A 26,038-nucleotide genomic window follows, 5' to 3' on the forward strand; every position below is an offset into this window, starting at 1 on the left:
TGAATAAATCAATCCTTCTTTGTATAGGACCTTTCATGAAGGTTGACGCAGTTCAAAGTGCTTCATAGATGATTCAACATAAAAGCTACATAAAAAGAATTAAAAGTACCAAATATAAAACAAGATTTACAATATAAGTAAACTAAAAGGACAGTTAAAGAAAGAAATTGGTTGTTACTAATCGTTCAGAGCACGCACCAAATATTCACATTATTGAAGCAGGAGTCAGAACTTTTACTTAAACTTTGAATTAATTAATGTTAACACCTAATGAACAATTTCAGCTTTTAGTTATTTTATAGCCTAAAGGTTGCATAATTACAGCCTAAAAATGATCACATATATTCAAAACTATTAGGTACACCTGTTCAGCTGCTTGGTAATGCAAATATCTCATCAGCCAGTCATGTGGCAGCGACCTGATGGCAACCTGCCCGATGTTCAATCTTACGTCCTTCTGACTTTCCTTCTGAGTCTTTGGAAGTCTTTGCACTTCCACTGGATCTCTGGACTACAAACTCTCTCTCTACTTTTAAATTGTGTCTTAAAACCCATCCATTCAGAATTGCATATTCTTCACCATGACTCCGTCTTAGTCTATTTTTATCTTACTTAGCTTTTATACTTACATACTTTATCTTATGTTTTTATTTTGTTGTACTAATGTAAGGTGACCTTGAGGATCCTCAACAGGCGCCTATAAATAAAATGTATTATCATTATTATTATAAACGGAGCATCAGAATGGAGAGAAATGGCGATATAGGTGACTTTTTCTGCACAACCACCCAGAGCGATTACAGAGACTGTTCTGCTGATGCCAGAGCTCAGAGGAGAATGGTCAGACTGCTTCAAGTTGATAGGAAGGCAACAAATACTGATTCATTACAATCAAGTAGGGCTGTGCGATTATTGTCAAAATTAACTGACAAAAAACTGACAGAGCAAAAAAAAAATTTCTCTTTCACTTAAACATAACACTGTTTTTGCATCCAAGTTGCGCTACATTCCTGTTCATTTACAAATCTTTGCATCAAAAGAAAATGTATCCTCGTTTGCGTAAATTCGGTGCATCGCTTGGAAGAAAACTAAATTTGTTGGACCTGCATGAGTGATGTAGCATAGTAATTTACTGTTGTGAGATCTATCTCTTTTTCTCCTGCAACATTTTGCAAGTTTTTCCATCTTGAAAACCCCCCAAATGCATTCCTGAAGCTTTCAATAGTAAAAATGTTTAGTGAACGCTTTGTGTTAGTGATTTCAGTACATCTTTGTTAGCAAAGTGGTGTGCCATACAGCCTCACTTTTATGAATGTCTGTGTTGATGTTGAGCAATTCAGGTTAGCAACCATTGCATTGCTTCTCTTGTCCTTCATGCATTAACTATACTAATTATTTGGTGGTAAGTTTTCAGGCCGCTGGTTATGTTAGTTGTGTTGCTTTGTGGCACAGAAACAACTCTACAACACTCTTTGTATATAATCTCTTCTTGGTCAATGTCACTAACCCTAAATCCGCTTTGCTAAGCTCTTCACCTTCTACTGTGTCAGTCATTCGATTTTTTTAATATATCTGTCTTTTTACATTGTGTTATCGGTCTAGACTAGTCCAGGAAGCTTCAGGCTTCGTAATGCAGTGAACAGTTGTGATTGGATGTGGTTCAGCGCTGATTTAGTCAGGTGGGGGAGTGCCTCATTTTGTTTTTGCTTTGCGTTCGATTTAAATAACACATTTTCAAGACTGTCTGTGTTTAAATGTGGGAAGCCAAAATTGTGTCCCTACAACCAACCTATACACAACGCAAAACACATCAAGCACATCGAAGCAGTTGGGCTACAGCCACAGAAGACCACACTGGGTGCCACTCCTGTCAGCTAAAAACAGGAAACTGAGGCTACAATTTGCACAGGTTAACTAAAATCTGACGATAGAAGATTGGCTAAACATTGTATGCTTGGCATAAACAACATGAAAGCATGGGTCCATCTTGCCTCGTATCAGCAGTTAAGGCTTGTGGTGGTGGTCTAGTAGTATAGGATATTTTCTTTGCACACTCTAGGCTCTAGGAACAATTTGTTTAACACCACAGCCCACCCGAGTACTATTTCTAGCCATGTCTATCCCTTAATGACCACAGTGCACCAATCTTCGGATGGCTTCTCACAGCAGAATAATGTGGCATGCCACAGAGCTCGGATCATCTCAGACTGGTTTCTTGAACATGACAATTAGTTCACTGTACACAAATAGTCTCCAAAGTCACCGGATCTCAATCACATGGAGCACCTTTGGGACTAGGAGGAACAGGAGAGTTGCATCATGATGACAATGTTTCCAGCACCCTGCTGAATCTATAGCATGAAAAATTAGGAGTTCTGATGGCAAAAGGGGGGTCTAACCTGGCACAAGCAGAGTGTAACACATCAAGTGTATTCAGTTGTTATTTTGACAGGCACCTGCCTTTCTGCTAGCCTGCTAACACGTTTCCATGGAAACCATACATGGCTGCTTACAGCCCATTAATTTTAACTCCACCCCTTACCCATCTCTTCTTGAAGTCTTTTGATCAATACCAGTGGTAAGGTGTCATGAAACAAGGCCTTGATGCGTTGTTGGATTACCATAGAAACAGGTGCTGACCACATGTAGTGTTCATACATACTTTATCTTCCCTTTATATTTCCTTCTTTTCATCCATCCATCGCTCTCCCTGTTGTTCTTTAAAAATAGGTGGTGAAATGTACAATGCAAGTCATCCACCTGCCAATCACACACTTTGATTACACAACCACTGAAGGGCGATTGTCGCCGTGAATCTTTTAATCTCATTTCTGCTCATCTGCGTCAAATGTCACAGACACAGAGAGATGTTTATTCGAAAGAAAATAAATGCAGTTATTAAATAAATGAGCTGCTAGAGGCAAGCTGGTGTTGTGCAATGCATTACTTTATACATATGCATCAGTAATCCTTGCACGCAAATGACCACATTCTGTATAACCTTTTTCCACTTGTCTTCACTTGCATGCTTATGTGCACACGGTGTGTGTGTGTGTGTGTGTGTGTGTGTGTGTGTGTGAGAAAGAAGCACAGTGTGGTCCTATTTTGCACAATAAGAGAGGGAAAACTAGCCTCATCCCAAAAAGTTTGGGGTAAGATCAGCGGTTCATCATGTCAGTTTAAAAATTGAACTGTTTGGAGACTTTCATTGCCGACTAATATTAACTAAAAATAAAAGTAACATCTGTCATCATTTATGGTTGCTTTTCTCCAAACACACCCTGGCTGCTATCTCGGAATCTCTCATAAATGCTCAGATAGGATCAAGATATTGGACAACATTATAACCGTCATGCTCTCTCAAGCTCCAATTTCTTTGTTGATAAGAGCATTGTCATACTGCAAACCACTGCTTCCATCAAGGCAGAAATGTGTCATGGGATGATGGCGATGATTCCTATTAGGTGAAATGAGATGAAATCTGCTCAGCCCTCTGAGAGATGATCGGATGGATTTCATGCCAATGAATGCACCTTACCACAAATGTTCCCTTCTTAAGATTTGTCCTTCATTTTGATCATTTTTATAGTTATTCCTCTTTCCCTTTCTGTAAAGGGGGAAAAAAGCTTTATCAAAATCTATTAAATATGTGTGAATTTCCTAGTTTAAAGCTCATACTCAGTCAGACTTTTAAATGGATTTAACATTATGATTTCTGTCTCCACAGGGAAACGACTTGAGAAAGATTCTCCTCACACGCTACTTTGGAAATCAAAAGCTCCTCTCCAAGTCAGAGCTCGGGAGTGGAAACAGCTCATCTGGTGGCTTTGTCAAGCAGTCACCTGGAGGTACCGAGAACCCCAAATAAACTGAGTAGATGCTGCAATAACTACTCACAGCCGAGGAAACAACAGGAACTAAAATGACAGTGCTCTGTTTCTTAGGCAGTATGCTGTTTGACAATTGTTGGCAGACATAAGAGGTTTATAATGCATCCCACAAATATTCGGTCCAGGCAGGTGTGGAATATAGTAGATGAGCATAACAAATAATCAAACATTTGTAAAGTTTTTCCTGTTCAATTTCTCAAAAAGAGATTATTTCTATCTACAATTATTTATATATGGTATGTGCATGCATGGAAAGCCAGAGGCAGGGAGAGCAGCAGCACAAAAATAACCAGGCAACATACATGAGACTAACTCAGAAAGAGCATGAGAAGCAGAAGCTAGAATTTAAATTTCTACATCATTGCAGGAGGTTCTCCCATGGTAGACGCTGACAAGCCAGCCACCACTGTTTCGGATATTCAGTGTCTTTTGGACAATGTTGGGGCAACAGAGATGGTAATTGAACTCATCGTCAACACCAAGAATGATCGACTGTTTAAGGAGAGCATCGAGCTGGGCATTGCCCTTCTCAGGGGTGGAAACACACAGATACAGGTTGGCTTCACAGATACACGAATCCTGTACTTCTCCTCCACATGTTTTAGAAGTATACTCATGGCCATTTTTGCTCCCAACTAGAACTCATTCTACAGCCAACTGAACAAGCAGAAAAAGTCCGAGAGGTTCTTCAAGGTTTTCTACGACCGCATGCGTTTGGCCCAGCAGGAGATTCGAGCCACCGTGTCAGTCAACATGTTTGAAGTCACCTGCAAAAGAAGGGACGATGACAGTGATGTCAGTAGTATCAGGGTTAAAAAAGGTACCGTTCGGTGATGGTGTATTTTTAATTTTTTTCACATTATTGACTTATTAGAGCAAAAACACCACATAATGTCCAGATAACGTTTGTGAGCTCAAAATGCAGCTAACCACTGTGTCAAAATGTCAAAGGGAGGCTGAAAGTAAGTAAGCAAAGTTCATTAGAAGTGAATCACCTCTGTTATAATGTCAGAGGTACCTAGCGATGAGGATTTAAAAGTGCAATACTGAGTCATGAGGCTCACGTCCTCAGCACATCCAGGCATTTCCATAGAAAGAGCGAATTAAAAAGCCACAGACTGGAAAAAAGTAATGCTTTTACAGTGTTTGAGGTCTACAAGTTTAGTTTAGTTTAAAACAGTTGTAGTGGATAAATCCACAATGATTTTTGTAGCTCTGCTGACTTCTGTTGAAACTGTTGTTCCCAGTTTAAGCAGTCACATGTCTGAAGCATGTGACAGCCCACATTGCAATCCTATCAAAAGGCCATTGTATCAAGTTTGAGTGTTTTTATGCTACAGAAACCCACTAAATTGTTGCCTGCTTGTCAGTGAACGTCTGTAAATAAATAAATATATATATATACACACATATCAATTTCTCTTGAATACAATTGCCGCACTTATGAATAGAAGCAATTTGCTCCTGCCCTGCAGTTAAACAGTGAATCGTGTTGTGTGTCTGTTTGTGTGTGTGTGTGTTTTTTTTTGTTTTTTTTTTCAATAAATCCTTTCTTTGTAGGGAAAGATTCTGGGCTTCATATGAGGGACGACATGCGAGGGCAGCTAAAAGAAGCCTCCTCAGTGACCTCAAAGGCCTTCTCAGCCTTCAGAAAAGAGCTGGACCCTGACCTTGAAGGCCTCGGCCAAAACAGTGAGATAATCGGTACTGAGGAGGCATCGGAAGACACTCAGATGAGCCCGGCTGTATCTATCATGAAACCAATCCTGCGTTACCTACAGCTGCTCTGTGAGAACCACAATTCAAAGCTGCAGGTACTGATGCTCTGTGAACTTTGCCCTTCTAAGTCCAGTCATTAAAATGACCGCTGATTGATTTTTTTTTTTTTCCTGCTCTGAATCCAGAACTTTCTGCGCAGTCAGAACAACAAGACTAACTACAATCTGGTGTGTGAGACTCTTCAGTTCTTGGACTGCATTTGTGGGAGCACCACTGGAGGCCTAGGGCTGCTGGGACTTTATATAAATGAGTATAATGTGGATCTGATTCTCCAAACGTTGGAAACCATTACAGAGTATTGCCAGGGGCCCTGCCATGAAAACCAGGTAGGAGGAGGGTGGCTGGTTAGTTGAGAGAAAATGCTCGATTTATTGGATAGTCAAGTTGTCAACATATTTATTTAATAGAGCCTAATACTGTGAATATATTTGAAAAATTGTTCATCTTTTCCTAAATGTGAAGCATCATACAGTATCGTTAAACCTGTAGCGAAAAGCTTTTCTTATTTCATGTGTTCAAGTCCAGTCAAGTTGAGAATACAGGAAACAGGAAATTTCTGGTTTCGAACCAGCTGAGCAGCTGGGGCCTTTCTGTATGGAGTTTGGATGTTACGCCTGTGTCTGTGTTGGTTTCTAATTAGAAGGAGGAGGAAATCTGGTGATTCTAAATCTACTGTTGGTGTGAATATGAGCATAAATGTCTGTCTACAGTGGACCTGGTCACTTTGTGATCACACCGCTGTTTTAATCATGAGCTGTGGTGTAGTAAGCCGTCTTAAACTATCTTTTATTTGGATTTACCTGTAAAGCACAGACACTTTCTTCTGATGAATTATATTAATGATTTTCTTTTTGTAATGTAGCCAACACTGACTACAGCATGTCCATTTTTTTTCTTTTCCAGAGCTGTATAGCTAAACATGAGTCAAATGGTATTGATATTATTATAGCACTGATTGTCAACGCCATCAACCCCCTGGGTAAGGATCGCCTGGACCTGGTGCTGCAACTCAAGGTGAGCAGTAGTTGTATGAGAGGTCTGGGAGGCAACACATTTCCATTACCCTATTATATACTTGCATTGCTGCATAGTATTAATTAAATATAGATAACAATTGTGCAATGATGAAAAAGGCAATGGGGCAAATAAAGCCCATGTTTACTGGCTGTCTGACTGCAGATGTCTTTAGTAGTACAACCCTTTAGTCGAATCACAGCACTCTGAAAAAACTGCATCTGACCAGTATTGTTGGTTTTTTTCCTTTCAATTATTCAGCTTTGTGTAACTGATCAAAATATAAAAGCTGATTATTTTGAAACGTGTATCATAGAACAATGCCTCCAAGCTCCTGCTAGCTATCATGGAGAGCTGCCATGACAGTGAGAACGCAGAGAAGATTCTCTACAAGATGAGACCCACTGAATTGGTGAGTGTGGTCATGCATGCACACAAACTACACCTGACGTGTGGTGCAAAAACGGTGACTTCTAAAACACTTTTGCTTCAGGTGGATGTCATGAAGGACGCCTACAAACAGGGTTTGCAGAGTGAAGACGACGATGACGGCATGGGAGACGAGATCAAACCTAAAGATGTCGGACACAACATTTACATCCTGGCCCACCAGGTAAAAGAAAAGATTAAACTTGAGTTAGTCTAAAGTGGTCAGACAAACAGAGGAAATGCAGTGATGCTTTAGTCTAATGACCACTGGGCCAGTGCAGTGCAGGAGTGCCAAGTGATGGAGGAGTGCTTCTCTGAATGAACTGCTCTGACAGTTTTCTGAAATGAGTTTTTCTGTTGTGACATTGGCTCTGCTGACAGATAGGCTTTAGGCATTTTCACTGAGGCAGGTAGTCGCTGCACAACTAAATACACATGGTTTGCTTTGTCCAGGGATCAGGAACGAGGGAATGAGGAAGGAGTACTGTACCCCTGAGAAATTTGTTTTTGTTCTAAATGTGTGTGTCCATCTGACGTGTCTCAGTCTTTGTCTACGCTGTTTGTTGTTGTTGAGAGCAAGCCAAGTCTTGTGGGTTTTCACTTCTGTCTCTTTAGAGCAAAGTGTCAGACAGGATATTTTGGTCTACAGAGCAGACGAGTTTCATCATGACAAGGAAGTGTGCATGTTTGTTTTTTTTGTTAGTTTTTTTTTTTTTTTATGTTTGACTTTTAAAAAAATAACCTTTCAGCTTAAAACAGGAATGCACAAATGTGTGCATCAGCTTTGAAATATATTTTCTGATTGTCTAAATAAACAAATTAAATTGATAATATAAAATAAACAATAGATAGAATGCACAAACTAAATGGTTCTCTACATTTCTCCATAAATTTCTCTACAATTGCCTATTTTAAAGGAGTAAAATAGATGTTTAAAACATAATAAATTAAAAAGAAAACCTCAGCAAGTATTCAGAACTCCACAAACCATGTTAAATTTTCCTCACCTAAAAAGAGAAGCAGAAAAAAATAAGGAAATCTAATTTGTTGACTGAACCTAGATTTCTAGTTGACCTCAGTGTACACAAAACAAGTAAACAACACAGGAAAGGAAAAAGGCCAGAACCTGTTTCTTACTCATCTATTAATTCTTGTGCCACAGGTGTCCTTTTCAATGTCTTTTTATCAGCAAGGATACATAAAAACTACCTCTGCAGAGTGTGGGGAAAGAAAGAAACTGTTGCTGGTTTCTGGTTGGGATCTGGATCACTTTAAAACTGTGAAATAATTCAATTCCTTTAATGGGAGATGGCAGCTTTAGCTCTATTACAAAAAACAAGGCCATAAAGCTTGAATTTGAACGGTATATAGACATTACTTACAGATGTTGTGGGCTCATCATGGGTATGAATTTCACAACAATTTAGGGCTTTTTCCAGGGTGGAATCATTGTATACTTTACATCTTTAATTGCTTTAGAAAACAAGAATCGGGTGCACAAGATTGCATTTATTTTGGACTTTCAAAAATATATAAACAGTGATCAAATATATGTATTAAACATCTCTTAATAAGTTGCATCTCGACCACACACACACCTTTTGATAGTGATCAACAATTTTGTGGCATAATTCTGCTTAGATATTTGGTCACTCTTCTTGGCAGAATTTATTTAAATTGGTTGTCACACACCTGGGTTTTAGACCTGCTCCAAAATCCTCCGATAGAGGTGAGTTCATGGAGTTGGGAAGGCCATTCCAGAAGCTTAATGTTAGCCTGGTCTATCCATCCCAAAACCAGTTTTGATGTGTGTTTGGGATCATTGCTCTGATGGAAAACCCAATTTTGCCAAATTTTCAACCATTTAGATGTTAATTTAATGTGAGGTGAAAGAACTTTCTTCATTATTCCATCCACTTTGTGCGGTGTACCAGTACTACAGCAAAACTTCCCAGAGCACAATGCTACCACCACCATGCTTGGCAGTTGAGTGTTCTTAGTGTGAAAGCCTCACCTTTACTCCGCGAAACATACCTCTTGTCATCATGGCACTACCTTTGTCTGCGCTGACCATAAAACTTTTCTCCAGAAGGAATATTTCTTGTCCATATGGGCTATTTCAAATTTCAGTCAAGGTTAAAGCAGCACCCAGTTCTTGTTTTCCAAAGTCGCAGTCATGTCTTGTAAAATCCATAAAAATGACCATGACATTAACGCTCATGAGGAGATTTTGTAAACCATATTTGTTTAGTTTTGGTTCATTACTGGTTACAGTATCATCCAGTGTAGTGCAGCAAAATCATATCTTCATATTAATCATATTTCTTCATTCCTAGTTGGCCAGGCACAACAAAATCTTGCAGCAGAGCCTCACCCCTGGGTCAGGGTTAGGTCTGGGGTCAGGCATGGACCACGATAAGGAAAAGGATGATGCCCTCCGTTACTATGCGAAGCACACAGCTCAGATAGAGGTAACCCGCATCATCAATTTATCATTTATCCTAAAATCTCTTAAATCGTTCGTCAAACTATAAAACTGTAAGCCAAACCTTTAATCTTTGTTATCAGATTGTGCGTAATGACCGCAGCATGGAGCAGATAGTGTTTCCAGTTCCTAACATCTGTGAGTACCTAACTGAGGAGTCAAAGATGCGTGTGTTCACCACCACTGAGAGAGATGACCAAGGCAGCAAGGTTAATGACTTCTTCCACCAGTTTGACAACCTCTACAATGAGATGAGGTGGCAGAAGAAGATCCGCAGTAAGTCTTCCTTACATTCGGCATCCAGTTCTTGGAAAATAATAATGATTGTGGTGGCGGTGGTGGCAGCAGGAACAGGCTTCAGGACGACAAATCACGATTCCCATCCAGCAAGTCTGGTTATGTTATTTTCACAGTAAACTGAAGGGCCTGCAGTGATGTGGTGTGTGCTGAATTCGTGTGCCTGTACTTATGCTCCCTGTTGTGTTTGCACAGAAAATAAGGCTCTGTTCTGGTTCTCACGTCACATCTCTCTTTGGGGGAGCATCTCCTTCTACCTGGCCCTCCTGCTCAACATTGCTGTGGCTGTATTCTACCCTTTTGGTGACGATGAAGATGAGGGTAAGAATTTCTGCATATTTCTCAAATTGTAATTTGTAATTTCAAGCCATTTTTTTAAACCTTTTGCTAAGCAAACCAATGTTTTAAGGCAGTGGTCTTCAAATGGCTCCTACTGGACATGGATTAACTATTTAATCTGCAATACATCTGCCAATATCAAAGTAGAGATGAACTTACCATATGAGGCAGACAGAATTATTGTGTGCATTGTGTAAAATTTGTATAGAGCATAGTATGGACAGCTCCTGGTGCTGAAATAACATCTCATAAATGTACTAGAGAAAATGTATGTGGAGAATAAAAGTCCTTAATATCAGCTAAATTATGCCGTATCTCTTTAATTCAAATGCAGACACACTCATTAGCATGCAAAAAAAAAGAGGCGTACACACAGAGAGTTAAAGAGACTAGTGGCTATGTGATGAAAAGAAAGAAAGAAATGTGGTAAATTTTAAAGCAACTGTTGGCAAAGGGGCCATTTATTTAAACTAATTTCAGTTTTGAGATGGGCAAATGAGGTGAATACAGCATGAGACATGTGACATGAGGAAAACCTGTGCAACCACTGCCTGGAGTGTCAACCACCAACCATCAGCTACAACGCAATGAGCAACAGGCAGATCTTTTTTAAAAAATTATCTATTTACAGCTGTTTTATCAAGCAGTTTTAATAATTTTAAAAACCTATGGAAGAACACTTTGAATGTATTAATTTTCAAGTAAAGTAAGTTTATAACAATTCTCTTTTTTTGGAATGTTAATTATTAATGATTATTGCTTTCTTTTTATGACTGAAAATGTGCGTTCTGTGACACGTGATGCTGCATTTATTTAAACACCTTGGTCACTCAGTCTCATGAATGCTGGTGATTTATCTAACATACAGTATCTAATTGGATAAGAAGCAGTAGGCGTGTACAAAATGTGCTTAAAGGAAATCCTTCACACGTCATCATGATATCGTTTTGAGGTGGGACAACTTGGACTTTAATCGTTTTTATCGGTATGTTGATACGACTTCATGTCATTGCCCTCAGCCTGGCGTCAGCCTGAGACCTAATTAATCAGATGAAGTTAAATCACCCAATAATCATCCTATTTTACTCTTTAAAATTCATTTCTTTACGTGCAATGTTAGATTACCTGATTTTAGGTTTTGCGAAATGTTACTAGAACTTGCTGTATTTGCTGGTTTGCCTTGGTGTGATTTGTTGAAATGTAAACCTACTGTACACGTGGTTCCTGTGGCGTACAGAAGTGTTAAAGATGGCTTTCTGATAAATACTTCCTCAATGAATTGTCAGCACTTTGCAGTTTCCAAAAGACCCATGAGCATCACTCTGCTGATTTACTCAGTGAGCTGAAGAAGAGTTGGTTGTTTTGACTGATGCTGTCCCCATGGATGGTTGTTTGACATTTTAAAGTGTTTCCTTTGACTGTTTGCTAAGTTAAGCTTTTAGCTCAGATAAATAATTCATTAGAGGGATGTTGTGCTTTAAAGCATTGATGTTTTGTGCCTTGTTCGATTGTTTATTCTTCCACACAGGCACATTATCCCCATTCTGGAATATCTTACTGTGGGTGGCATTGGGAGTCTTCACCGCACTGCTTCCCGTCTTACCTAAACCAATAGGCATCGGGTTCTTCCTGGTCTCCCTTATTCTGCGTGCTATCTACACAATGGGCCTCGGCCCTGCGCTGCTTTTGCTCGGTGCTGTCAATGTAAGTGAACAAAGGCTTGTTTTTGAAGAATGTGTCTGTTCTTGCCTCTTCACACGTACGAGTTTTTTTTTGTTTTTATTCCATTTTCAGCTTTTCAACAAGTTGGTGTTTCTTGTAAGTTTTGTGGGGAACCAGGGGACGTTCACTCGAGGCTACAAAGCAGTCGTGATGGACATGCTCTTTATCTACCATTTGTGGTATGCCATCATCTGCGTCCTGGGCCTCTTTGTTCATGAGTTCTTCTACAGCTTTTTGGTAAGAGAGCTCGTTTGATTTGTGACAGTGTTCTCCGAATGTTTGCTGATGGCTCACAGATAACGATCTCCTTTTGCAGCTTTTCGACCTGGTGATTCGAGAGGAGACGCTGCTCAATGTGATAAAGAGTGTGACGAGAAATGGCCGCTCCATTTTTTTGACAGCAGTTCTGGCCGTTTTTCTCGTTTACTTTTTCTCCATCATCGGCTTCCTCTTCCTCAAAGACGACTTCCGCATGGAGGTGGACCGCCTTCCTTCACCAGGTCAGAAACTTTAACTTTTAAAGTACACTAAGTCATTACTGTGGTCTTCTCCCTGTCGTAAATTCCTTGGGCTTTAAGATATCCTTTGATATTGCCATTTGAAAATAATGCTTCAAAAATGCTGCTTATGTTTATCACCAGTCTAGTGTGATATTTAAAGCAAACTACACCAAATAGTGACAGTTTCACTTCCACTTTTATGAGGAAAGCAGAAAAAACACTGAGTGAGACATGGGTGATGTTCAACATCTTCAGATGTAACTGCAAGAAATGTGATGCAATAGAAATCAGTTGCAAGAATGCCACATCTATTTTAGTCATAGTACTTATACCTGACCTTTCCAATGAATGTGTCATACTTAAAAACCTTTAAAAATGCACTGATGGCTCCAGTTTGGCAATGTTTAAACAATTAAATAAATAATAATTTCTACAATGTAAAAAAAGATCAAATCTTCTAGTAGTATGTGCAGTAATTGCATATCTGGTGATATGTATTATCTCTCTTAACTTCATTTCAAGTCTATACTGTGTAAGGAGGAAAAGGAAAGTTTTGTTCATTCTCCAGACTGGATTGTAGTTGTGCTTTGCGCTCCTCTCAGTATATTTTTCTGTTATCTTTCGTGAAAGTTATCCTTAGTTGAACTGAAACAAGTTTGCTCTTCTTTTTTAATCTTTTCCAGCCATGAACATCTGTGATTTGTTAGTGAGCTGTGTTTTCGTTTTCTGAATTTGTGTAAATCATAGAACGGAATGTACAAAGTTGTTCACATTTTGGAGTTGCTGGATGCTAGTTGATCCAGCGAGTTCATTTTTTCCCTTCACTTTTGATCTGATCTATAATTTCTTAATTACAATGATCAAATCAGCATTTTCTTGTGTATAATCTCCCCATAGAAATTGTCGACCATCTAGAGTAAGCCATATATATATATATATATTTATATACCCAGACACATGTTTTGAAAACACTGTGGAGAGTGTGGGTAGTGTTAATGAGCTCCAGCACCCACGGTCAGGAAGACATCCTGCTAGCACATGTGCACCTGTTGCATAACCTGGTGGCCGCGCCATCCTGTGTTTTGCTGAATAGAGCACAGCAGACACAGCCGAGCAGTGGTGGGTTATGTAACCAGCTGGGCTCACGCCTCTCTGTATGTTAGCTGAAGGCTGAGTGGAGATACGACGTGAGGGAGCTTCATCAAAACTGGGGAGCACCCTTTACACTCTTCTGCCAACTTAGAGCTGTGACCCCTGCACACCCCCCCCCCCCCCCCCCCCCCCCGTGCTCCCCTGTCCCGCCAAGTTGTCGTCTTCTTCTCCTTCCTAAACCTCCTGTCACCTGCCCTCAGTTCTCCAGACTATCATTGTAAAAAGCTCTTTTGGTGACACTCTGGTCCAGATGCACAGTTCTTTCTTCTGCCTGTCTGCCCAAGCAGATCACGCTCAGGCGGTGCGGCTCCTCTGCTGCTCGGGGCTTTGCCGATGTGCAAATGATTTGCTCAGGTTTTTTCAGCAACACTTCACCGCCCACCCAGCAGCTGCTGCCTCAGTTTACATAATGTCTGACTATATCTTTCTTGCTGATTTCTACCAGCGCTGATGAGAATTAGCGGGAAGAAGGTTTAATGCAGGAGCATAATTTAATCGTCACCTTTCATATGGAAATTTTTAGTGCTGTTGTCACTGACGCAAACTTCCCATGTTTTTGTTGTTCTTGTAGGAAAAAGGGATTTATTGAGCAACAGCGAGGTTGCAGGCTCATGTTTGAATGAGAGATGCCCTGCTTCTACACCCACATCTGTTCCTGGTAGGTTTTGGGGTAAAATTAAACTGAATATGTCCTACCCATGGTGGAAGTCACGGAGTGGATAAGTTTTAAGATTTTGTGTTTTGACTGGGGTGGTGGGCGTGTATGTGACCTTTCCAGCAGTAATCACTTCCTGAAAGGTTACTAACACACATACTGAGACATAAGCACGTACGCATGCACACACACTGAGTTTGTGCACACAAAGAAACTTGATGAGGCAGGGCGGGTGACTCCTACTCCTGTTTGTTCTCCTTCGTCTCCACGGATCACCTGCGCCATAAGGGCACACACGTGATCTCAGCCACATCCTTCACCTCTTCTTTCTCCTCAGCAGTCATGCTGTGCGTGGCTTTATTCATTTACAGTAGGAGTTGGAGGTGTTTTATTATCAGTCACTTTTATCTGAATTAGGTCAAATTGTTTTTGAATGTTGTTTTCATTTCATGAACTAAAATCTTCTTCAACTCTTCTAGCTCAGTTTAATAAAATTAAGACTAATATAAAAATAAATATTCTCACTGTGAGATTAATAAAAACAATTTATCAAATGAGCAGAATGTAATGATGGAAAAGGGAAGCACCTTTTAAGAAGAACTTTTAAAGAACAACAGTATTGCGTGTCAGTCCAATCTTGTGTAATTTCATACCAGATGTAACACAAATTTAAAGGTGCACATTTATCCCATTAGACACCAAAGGTCCTCTTGATAAAATCTCCCTTTTTATAGGTTTTCTATCTCTCTCTCTCTCTCTCTCCATTTCTTCCATCACATGTTTTTCTCTGTGTTTTCGTCTTGTTAGGTGAAGATGATGGGACCGAGCGGGTGTGCGACACTCTGCTCATGTGTATAATCACTGTATTGAACCAGGGCCTGCGTAATGGAGGTGGTGTGGGAGATATTCTCAGGAGACCCTCCAAAGAGGTAGGACAAGCCGAAAACGAATACAGGGAATACAGAAAAATGGCATTTTCTCATTGTGTGTTCTGTCTGAAGAAAAACCTGAAATAAAATTCTGCGTTTCTTCCATATTTCCAGGAGCCACTATTTGCAGCTCGAGTGGTTTACGACCTTCTGTTTTTCTTTGTTGTCATCATCATCGTTCTCAACCTCATCTTTGGTGTTATCATTGACACCTTTGCAGACCTGAGGAGTGAGAAACAGGGGAAGGAAGAAATCCTCAAAACCAGTTGTTTCATCTGTGGTGTGTACAGACAGCTTCGTGGTATAGCTAGCATGCCTATGATAGACAAAATGGTCTAAGGTAGAATTCATAACAGAGCTAATGTGTATAATCTTGCAGGGTTGGAAAGAGACAAATTTGATAACAAAACGGTGTCCTTTGAGGAGCATATCAAGTCTGAACACAACATGTGGCACTACCTTTACTTCATGGTTCTGGTGAGAGTGAAGGATCCAACCGAGTACACTGGTCCTGAGAGCTACGTAAACAAAATGATTGCAGTAAGTAGGCCAAATATATACACACTATACACACAGGAAATGGTTACAGTGTATCTTTGTAATGCAGATTTATGTTCTTTAAATGTGACCCATTATGCTCATTTACGCATCCATATTTTTATTCTCAGAATCTACTAAAACAGTTATTATTCTTATTTATATTATGCTGGGCTTTGGTGCAGTGTGTCAGTTCACCCACTTTATAAAACAAACTTTTTAAGTGGGCTTAAAAAGCTTGACTGAAAGCTTCTCGTAAAAAGAAGATTTGAGCAGCAAGCGGTTGGGGCTGCCGTGCTCACAGCCGGCGCTCTGTGTCTGAGATGACGATGCTAAGCGGACACACTCTGATCTTTTACAGTGACGAGTAGAAAAAACAGAGCCGCTCAGAGGGATCATTTCTACTCGTCCTCATATGCTAACCTTATCTGAAACTTTGGCCAGCTTTAATATGAACACGCACAATTAATTACACTTTGCTAGTACTGTGTTGGACCCTCTATTGCCTTCATAACTGCCTTGATTCTTATTGCATAAATTCAAAAGGATGCTGGAGCCATTGCTTAGAGATTTTGGTCCATATTGACATGATAGCACCACACATTTACTGCGGATTTGTTGGCCGTACATTCATGATGAGGATCTGCCATTACACCACATCCCAGATGTGCTCTATTGGTTTGAAATCTGGTGACTGTGGAGGCTGTCTGAGTACAGTGTCATGTGCAAGAAACCAGTTTGAGATGATTTAAGCTTTAACATGTCGAGTTATCCTGCTGGAAGCGGCTGTCAGAAGGTGGGCAGACTGTGCTCATAAAGGTATGGTCATGGTTAATAACAACTGTACTCGGTTAGGCTTTGGTGTTTAGGGTTACATTAGTGTTTAAACCATTCTTAGTTAGTACTAAAGGGTTCAAAGTGTGCCAAGAAAACATCCTCACACCATTACACCACCACCGGAAGCCTGAATGGATGATATAAGGCAGGATGGATCCATGTTTTTTTTTCTGTGTGTGAGTGTGAGCAGATTTCTCTAAAATACTCAGACCAATCTGTATGGCACCAATAACCATGCCATGCTCAGTCACTTATATCAGCTTTCTTCCTCTTTCTGATATTCAGTTTGAACGTGTTGTCTTGAACACATCTACATGCTTGAATGTATTGAATTGCTGCCATGTGATTGGCTGCTTGTTAATCAGCCATTTTTCGGATGTACCTAACAAAGTGGCCACTTAGTGTATATGCGCACACACACAATAAGTCAAAGCGTAATAGATCCACTTTAACAGGTACATCTCACAAGTTGTTGTCTGATCAAAATAGCTTAACTCTCTTTATACAGATCACGTTTAAGAGACATACAGCAGTGTAAAGATTTAGGAATTTGAGACTGCACATTTTTAAGGTGGTACATAAACACACCCAAGCCTCCTTATTATTCCAGGAACATATGGACAAACAAACACATTCATTTCACCCCCTAATTCATATTTTGTTGGCAAGCTGCACCAAGCAGATGAGCATACAGATGTCTTTGTGTTAGAGCCTTAAAGATGCACAGCCTCTTTAGTTAGCAGACTTGCACAGTGTGCTATAGAAGCGTGATCCTCTACAGCAGACGAGTGATCAAAAAATGAGACTGAGCCTCTAGGACTGTGCCAGGCATCCCAATTTATTCTCCTTTCCCCTCGCTGCTGGAGAGAGATGGGGTTCTATACTCAGGTAGTCCTCACCATACTGAGCTCCTAACCTGCAGGGACACAGTGTGGTTAAATAGTAATTAAACCCAGTCCAGGTCTATTATCATCAATGTACCAACTTGCCGCACTGACACACAGACAAGAAGTTGAAGGATGTAAGGGCAACTAAAGGTGTTGCTGTTAGGTTAATGGATTCAAATGAAGCCTTGGAGCACAATGGCACATTTTGTGATTAACATTCAGCCGTGATGGGCATAAGAATGGTGGCATTATAATGAACAATTTGCATAACAAACAGGTGATAGACGTTGAATTAATATGCATCAGCAGGTCTTCCAACAGGTCGGTTCTCTGATGCCAGGCCAAGGTATTGCTGGGTGATGATGCAATGATGAGTCAGGAATTTACAAACCCAGTTTAAAAAAAAAAAAAAAAAAAAAAGTGAGGACATTGTGTAAATTCTACTTAAAAACAAAATCTCAGAAACCCTTAATTTATTGTCAACAGAAAATGGAAAACATATCAAATGTTTAGGCTAAGAAAATGCACCATTTGAAGAAACACGAGCCAATTTTGAATTTGCACGCACACAGCAACCTTTTTCTTTTAACAAGAGTGTGTGAAGATTTAGGAACTGAGGAGACTGGGTGCTGGAATTTTCGGAGAGGAACGCTGTCCCATTCCTGTCTGATACTGGATTCTAACGGCTCAACAGTCCTGGGCCGTCTGTCGTATTTCTCTTTTCATGACACACCAAATGTTTTCAAGGCAGGCAGGCCAGCCCAGCACCTGGCTCTTCTACTATGAAGCCATGCTGTTTCAATGGCTACAGTATGTTTTCTTGCTGAAATATGCAAAAATATGTAAGGCTTTTTCTGCATCATCTGCATCTGTTCCTCTTAAATCTGTATGCTGTATGCCTTTCAGTATTGATGGTGCCTTTGCAGATGTGCAAGCTGACAATTCCATAGGTACTAATGCACCCCCGTACCATCAGATGGTCCTGCTCTCTTTAAAAAGAATTTCAAATATCGATCTGTCCGATCACAGAACACAGTTTTCCACTTTACGTCAGACGATTTTAAATGAGCTTTGGCCCAGACAAGGCAACAGAATTTCTGGATCATGTTTGCATTTGGCTTCTTCTTTTTTCTTTAACCTGCATTTGTGGATGACACCATGAACTAAAGCATTTCTGAGGCTGTACAGTGATTTCCTTGACAGTTTAGGCCTGTTTTCAGTGCACTGACACCAGAGGGCCTAAAGATCACAGGAATCCAGACGTTTACACAGAGATTATGAAAAAACCTTTGATTGTAGGTCATGAGATGTTCAAAATCTTTACAATTTTACATTCAGGAACATTATTCTGAAACTGTTCCACAGTTTTTAGATGTAGTTTTTTGCACATTGGTGCAATCTTTACCGATCTTTACTTCTGAGAAGTTCAGCTGCATGTTGTTCCACCCCTTTCTACTTAGTACCACTTTCTATTCCAGCATCTTGTTGCCTCTATCCGAACTTTGAGACATGTTGCTGCCATAAAATTCAGAATGAGATAATATTAATATTATTGTGAATAAATTGATTTGTAAAGAATCACCTTTTTTTTTTTTTTTTTAAATGAACTTCTAACTTCTTTTGGGTTTTACATATTAACACCTCTTAAGTGTTGCAGAACCCACACAGTCACATGCGCACGCACGTGGACAACTAAACAAACAGCCTGTTGCGTACAGTTTGTTTGTGCAGCGCTTGTATGCTTTACTGCAATCTTTCATATAAAATCCTACCACCATGTCAGAATAAATATAAAGAGGTTGTGCTGTACTCAGAGTGCAGGTGGTGCAGGTTTCACCTAAGTGCAGGTTGCACAGGGAACTGAAAGCAGAGTTTTACATTTTTAAAATCTCCAGAAATAGTTTTTCTGTCTGATGCATTCAGCTTCTGACATTCATTAAGTTTAAGTTTGGTATATGTTTAGGGTATTAGTTGTTTGCTTACTTTACCTTAACTTCAGCTTTTTAACTAGTCTTATTTTGGATTTATTTTTTTGAACAGAAGATACACAAGTTGTGTGAGCATATACCAGACAGTAAGGATCTAATTAAAAAATGCAATAAACTGCTCTGCTAGGGCATAATGGGACTCATGTTTCAGACTGTACTGCCTTGATTAGGATTCCTGTTTTGTTTTGTTTTTTCGTTGTTGCTTTTTTGTTTTTTAAACAAGTCTGTCTCTTTGCTGCCCCGTCATCTTAAAATGTTGTATTAAATTGCTCCACTTGCTCACACATAGTAACTTAGTCTTGATAAGAGAAAGCGTCGGTGTTTTGACGTAAGCTGTAAAAGAGCAGCTGAATTGGAGAGAAGTGCTAGTCCATGATGCAGATGTCTGCAGCAGCTTGCACCGTTTGTGTTCTCCACATCCCAACACAGAGTTGTGCTTGATGTGATGTTCAGGTAGAAATACTGCTGGTGCCAGTTTACTAATTGGATCTTTTTGTTTTTTAACTCTATTCTCCGCTACTTCACTACAGTTTTAGGGTAACACTGGCAGCAGCTGCTGTATGAACTAAACTGCCCTCCCAGTGATGGAACAGAGCTGTAACCTGATGACCTCAAACACACATGCATGCAGGCACACACAAGCAGCTCCTGACTAATGATTTCATCTGGTAGGATAAAGTGATGTGGTGCAAAGCCAAAAAAAAAAGAAGAAGAAAAAAAGTAGGATCTTGTTACACTGTGACTGTTCTGACGGTGTTGTGCATGTGGATGTGAGTCAGTGTGCGGGTGTTTGTGTGTAAAATTATGACAGCGACTACAGGCCCAGCAAGTACTGCAGCAGCCACAGCGTTACATAACCCATCTCAAGTGGCCTGCTAATAGCTCAGCCCTGCCTGGCACGTGCTCCCCTGTCCCTTTCTTTTTTTTCTCTCTCTCTGTCTCCCTCTCTCTCTCACACACACGTACACACACGTACACATGTACACAGTCACTGTCACATCATGAACCCTTTATTTCTGATATAACACACATGCAACGCATTGCCTTTAATAAAAGAAGCAAACGAAGGGCCGGCATTTGTGATGTAAACTGAGGACAGAGGTTAGAATTTGCTTAATGAGATGAAAGTACTGCTGTGGTTTTTTGTTAAATGTCCCAGTCAAGAACGTGTGTGTGTGTGTGTGTGTGTGTGTGTGTGTGTGTGTGTGTGTGTGTGTGTGTCAGTGATATGTGTATGCTTGTCTGGTGCACTGTTGTGTGCTGTGTCATTGTATACTTTGACACTCTTCTGTGGCTGCTGATCACAAGGACGTGTTGTGCAGCTACGTCATTCAGGCTGAACTCCATTATTTTAACCTCACTGAGCTTGACTAACCTCAAAGTCAAGCGTGTAGGGTAGAGGATCCATGGAGTTGTGACACATAATACAAAAAACATATTTCATAGCACTTTAATAATTATGTGCTGCATACTTAACTGATAATTAAAGTAAAGCAAGTAAAATCATTACTGCACAGATACTTTAAGTTAAAAATAAATCTTGAGAAAGATGCTTTTAGCTAACCAGCGACTCTCAACTACTAATTTTATCCAGTAGGCTGCACTGTTTTAATGAATATGTCCTTTTATTGTACTGTATGTATATAAATGTCTGTTTCCATGCTTACAGCATGTCTAATACCTTCAGATATGTCAGGAAGTTTAATGAATCCTGTAGAATTACATGGATAGCATTATTGTTCATGATTAAAACCTATGCTTTAAGCCTGGGTTTTTAAAAAGAAAACAACAACAACAACAACAACACAGTGGTTGGAACCTGGAGCGTTGATGATATTTGATTATACATTGTTTGTCTTTGGTGACATCTAAGGTTGTTCCCACACTTTTATATCAGTACCCTGACTTTTCTGGAGTATATTACAGATTGTATGTACAGTATGTACCCGTACGGGATGAAATAAACGCACAGTGGTCTGGTGACGGCAGCAGAGTGAGAAGCACATGAATGTCTGTAAATTCACGCTCAGTTATGTGTTTAAATTGATCATGAAGCGACACTAAAGCCTGACTCATTGAGACAGTGCAGCATAGCCCACAGTGGATTACTGTACAGTCTAATAAAGAGCAACAAAACATTGGTGGGATGTTTAACTTTAACTCTTTAATTAAACAATGCTTCAGGCAACATGAGGGACTTCACATACAAAATGATATTAAGTTCACATTTTTGAGGTTTTTTTTTAATCCAGCTGTTAAGAGTGAGCTTTAGATAGCCCTCAGATGTTGGAGCTTTGTCTCTGAGCTCTCACAGCCTTTGCTGTGTGTTTTTTTTTTTTTTTTTTTTTTTTTTTTCCTTTTTTAATTTTATGTCCCCTGTGATGCCAGAAGCCTAAATCAGAAAAGATCTTCAGTCAAGCTCTTATAGAATGACTTAATTCATACTTTACAGCACTGAGTAGTGAACAGACTGTTCTGGTTAAAAGAAAAAACAGGAATAGAAAACAAAGTACAGTAAAGGAGTGAAAGGACCTTTTTATTTACAGAGTGATCTGACTCAGATATCTGCAAAATGGCCAATGGAGCAAACTGTAACCTGACAACTTAAACTGACCTGCTAACAATGATTCAGATAAGTGATGTTACTTAAAGTGGCTGTTGCCTCTCATTTAAAATAAAAGCTGACATTCTGCGAAGAGGGTCTGCTTATGTGATAGCACAACTAAATGGCACCTAATCATAAATCTACTTCAGTGAAAGAGACTCAACCTTGTTTTAAACCCAGTTTTAGTAATATGTGTACTTGATCATATTTCTCCACTTCCATTCTTCACCAGGCCCCTTTTTTCTCTGTTTCTAACCCTCAGATGAGGCGTTTTGATTTTATATAATAACACCAGTTAAATGTGATAATTTTAATACTTCATGTTGGCGTCAGCTAAAGCCTAGCAAAATGCTAAAAATGCAAAGTTTATAACATCACTGGCCACTTCATTAGGTACAATTGTTCTGATCTGTATAATGTAAGTTAAGCTATTTCCTTTAGAAAACGGCTTGTTTGATGCATCTCTTAAAGTGGATATATTATGCTTTTACTTACTGTGTGTGTGTGTGTGTGTGTGTGTGTGTGTGTGTGTGTGTGTGTGTGTGTGTGTGTGTGTGTGTGTGTGTGTGTGTGTGTACACACTCAGTGGCCACTTTGTTAGCTACACCTTTTCAGCTGCTTGCTAAATATCCAGTGAGCAATTAGACATGCAGACATGGCCAAGACAACCTGCTGAAGTTCAAACTGAGCATCAGAATGAGGAAGAAAGGTGATTTTAGTGACTTTGAACATGGAATTATTTTTGGTGCCAAACAGGCTGGTCTGAGTATTTCACAAAATAATCATCTATTGGGATTTTCCCACCAAACCATCTGTAAAGTAATATGCTAAGATTGTTTGTTCTTTAGTTGAAAATGCCTTATTATTGCCAGAGATTAGAGGAGAATGGTAGACTGCTTTGAGCTGATATGAAGGTAGCAGTAACTCAAATAACCCATCAACAAACCAAGGTATGCAGAAGAGCATCTCTGAGCCTGAACCTTGAAGCAGAAAGGCTACGACAGCTGAAGACCACACCGGGTGCCACGCCTGTCAGAATTGGAAAAGAAAATTGGGGCCAAAGTTCACAAAAGCTTTGGTTTCTTCATCATGAAAATTAGTCTGCTGCACCTGGATGGCTTTCACAGTTGCCAGATCTGAATCCAATAGAACACCTTTTGGGATGTGGTAAAATTCTCATCGTGGATGAGTGGCCAACAAATCTGCACCAACTGTGTGATGCTGTGATACCAATATGCTAGCAAGGTAAAACTAATAGTCTCTGGTGAGTGCATGTGCATGCTAAACTGAAATTACTTTGAAGGTTCACTTATGATTTGGGTAACGAAGTAACTAAGAGTTTCTCATGTATTCCCAGTGCTATTATTATGATTTCAGTCTATATAGTAGAAATTTGTATTTTGTATACAACTGTCAAATTCACAACAGTTTTTCAGTGTTTGAATGTTAAAAATCTGACACTGCGAGCATATATAAAACTGATATGAACAGTTTCTGAGAGTTTCCATTTGTATTGTTGATGAGGAATGGACAAAGCAGTAAACTCACGATACGAATGTTTCACCTAGCAGAGTGGTTAAACCGATCACATGAGGAAATGCAAACAAATAACCGACACGCTCCACATCCCTGTCCACCCTCAGACGGCATGCCCTCTTCTTTGTCCTCAGCGTCTCGCACTCTGATCGGTCTTTCTATCCCTGCGGTTTATTCTTATATAAGAGAAGGTGGGAGAATACCTCACTCCTCCTACCAGACTTAACGTGGTGCCAGTCAAATCCCACTCTCAGCACCTTTTAAGTAATTTTTATCAGAAGAACTGGCTAAAGAATATTACATAAGATAAGCCGATGGCAGTCTGTCGCTGTGAAACCTATCTCACTTTCAGCGTTGCACAAGAGCCACGCGTGTTGTAAAACACACACGCTCGCTCACACCTTTCTGTGTACATATCCATGCAGTAGCAAATGAACAGCACACACACCCACACAGAGACAAACACAGTCACGCTTTACATAATTCTATAGGTTTGCATGCGCCTTGTTTTCTTATACCGTTGCTGCAGAGTGTTTGCTCTGCTGCTGCTGCGCTGTTAGAAAAACAGAAAATAAACATCCGCGTTTTGCATGTGACCACACACGCGCGCGCGCGAGCGCATAAGTAACACTATACTCCCAGTTGTGTTCTTGATAGACGACAGTGACTCATCTCCTGTGTGCATCAACAGTGTGCTTATGGAGTGGGTGAGAATTGAAATGCCAGTTACTGTTCATTTAGTGTATTATTGCTATCTGCTGTATCCAAGAGACAGCAATGGTGCTTAAAAAAATTTACACTGTCAGGTGCAAAACGGAGAGCAGCTTCCATTCTGATGAAATGATTAATATTAAACCTCCATGCCTGTCTTCACTTACCACTACCTCTGTGTTTACTCTCCTCCTGCAGTCTGGCTTCAGCACTGTAATGCTCCTGACGTGTCTATGCAAATCTTGCATGTGTGCCAACATACTGTTGCTTCCATCTTTCTGACCTATTGAGTCAGCTTTATTTCAGGCGTTTATTCTTTTCACCTTTCTCTCCGTTTCTCATACATACCATCTCTCTCCCCCTTTCCTCCAGGAGAAGAACTTGGACTGGTTCCCTCGTATGAGAGCCATGTCTCTGGTGAGCAGCGAGGGAGACAACGAGCAAAATGAGATGCGGTCTCTGCAGGAGAAACTGGAGAACACTGCCAATCTGGTGGCTCAGCTCTCAGGCCAGCTGGCTGAGCTCAAAGAACAGGTAGAATGCTACTTCAGGCATTTTTCATGCTCTTGTGGAAAAGGTCTCTTCTGAGCATTGTGCTCTTTGTAACTGCTTAATAGCACAAAGTAAAACTGCGTCTTGTTCGGTAGCTGACTGCCACGCATGTGCTGTGAAGTCCACATCACATGACTCCTCGTAACACCAACAGGGGAGGAGGTCACATAAAAGACATAGCTTTAGCAGAGTCCCTATGCTCTCAGTTTATTCATGCAGATGGATTCTGCTACTGAACGCAGCACGACAGGTGACTATCACGTCAGCAGTCGACACGACTGAGAGCCGCCAGTGAGCCTCTGGCTGTTTGGATGACTAGCACCGCTGCTGCAGTGTGACTGATCACTCTCATCACCTGCCTCCTCTGCATGTGATTCCAGTCACAGGCCTGTCCTTGTTCCTCTTCTGCCTAATGTGTGAAAACAGCTCCTTATGGGGCAGAATAACACTTCACTAAAAAAAACAAAAACAACAAAAAAAGAGAACAGCTACTGTCGACCTCTGCAAGCAGTAAAGTTGGTAACATCTCGCTGTGTGCTGGGATCTCTCATGTAACCCCCAGTAACAGCTCAATATGTCTTTTATTACAGCACGGTTGAACAAAGATGGCAAGGCATTATCTTTGAATCTGTTTTGCGTCAGCTGCAGGCGGACCTATTCTAATCTAAGTTTGCCGGTTCTATTCTGACTAATAAGGAATCATAGGGTTAGCATGAATACTACTCCACCTATATGGTAAACAGAAAGTGTAGTTTACGCCACAGGAGGTGAGTGTGTTTATGGAGGGTTAGGTGAGGCCCAACCACAGCTCTGCAGTCACAAGGGAGGTCTGCAGGTCTCACACCAGATATGAACTCAAGACTGTTTCTCACTGGGAGGAAAGTTCTCCTGCAGCTCCTCCTTCATTACAACCTTTTGCTGACCTCTGCACACTATCACAGCTGAGACTCTGTGTAGGTTTATGTGTGTCGCTACTTAGCAGTGTGGCTTTCTGCACAGCCTGCTTTTTTTTCGCCCCCTTTATTTTGCATATACAGTTTACGGCTCACAGAACCCATGGACCCCATTTGTGACGTCAACACTGGAAACCACTGTAAATGTGAACCAGCATTTCTGATTCATTTACACACACGCACTTACTCTTATACATCCACTGTGCAGGTCACAGTTCTGCACACTCCCACACATGACTGT

The 26,038-nt window shown here is 40.3% G+C and overlaps 1 protein-coding gene across 2 annotated transcripts in view; it reads left to right on the forward strand.

Annotated features, from left to right (window-relative positions):
- itpr2 (inositol 1,4,5-trisphosphate receptor, type 2) overlaps window positions 1-26,038 on the forward strand; it is a 60,667-nt gene that overhangs the window by 33,136 nt on the left and 1,493 nt on the right. For both annotated transcript variants that reach the window (XM_082542810.1, XM_082542809.1), the window contains exons 38-56: window positions 3,728-3,848; window positions 4,258-4,445; window positions 4,530-4,710; window positions 5,451-5,704; window positions 5,795-5,995; window positions 6,573-6,683; window positions 7,000-7,095; window positions 7,177-7,296; window positions 9,449-9,583; window positions 9,681-9,873; window positions 10,090-10,215; window positions 11,762-11,937; window positions 12,028-12,192; window positions 12,272-12,455; window positions 14,179-14,265; window positions 15,070-15,191; window positions 15,306-15,471; window positions 15,571-15,731; window positions 24,665-24,826. In XM_082542810.1, the coding sequence (XP_082398936.1) occupies window positions 3,728-3,848; window positions 4,258-4,445; window positions 4,530-4,710; window positions 5,451-5,704; window positions 5,795-5,995; window positions 6,573-6,683; window positions 7,000-7,095; window positions 7,177-7,296; window positions 9,449-9,583; window positions 9,681-9,873; window positions 10,090-10,215; window positions 11,762-11,937; window positions 12,028-12,192; window positions 12,272-12,455; window positions 14,179-14,265; window positions 15,070-15,191; window positions 15,306-15,471; window positions 15,571-15,731; window positions 24,665-24,826 (2,949 nt within the window). The remainder of the gene's footprint in view (window positions 1-3,727; window positions 3,849-4,257; window positions 4,446-4,529; window positions 4,711-5,450; window positions 5,705-5,794; window positions 5,996-6,572; window positions 6,684-6,999; window positions 7,096-7,176; window positions 7,297-9,448; window positions 9,584-9,680; window positions 9,874-10,089; window positions 10,216-11,761; window positions 11,938-12,027; window positions 12,193-12,271; window positions 12,456-14,178; window positions 14,266-15,069; window positions 15,192-15,305; window positions 15,472-15,570; window positions 15,732-24,664; window positions 24,827-26,038) is intronic.

Source organism: Aulonocara stuartgranti (assembly GCF_965226115.1).
Source record: "Aulonocara stuartgranti genome assembly, chromosome: 7".
Taxonomy (NCBI): Eukaryota; Metazoa; Chordata; class Actinopteri; order Cichliformes; family Cichlidae; genus Aulonocara; species Aulonocara stuartgranti.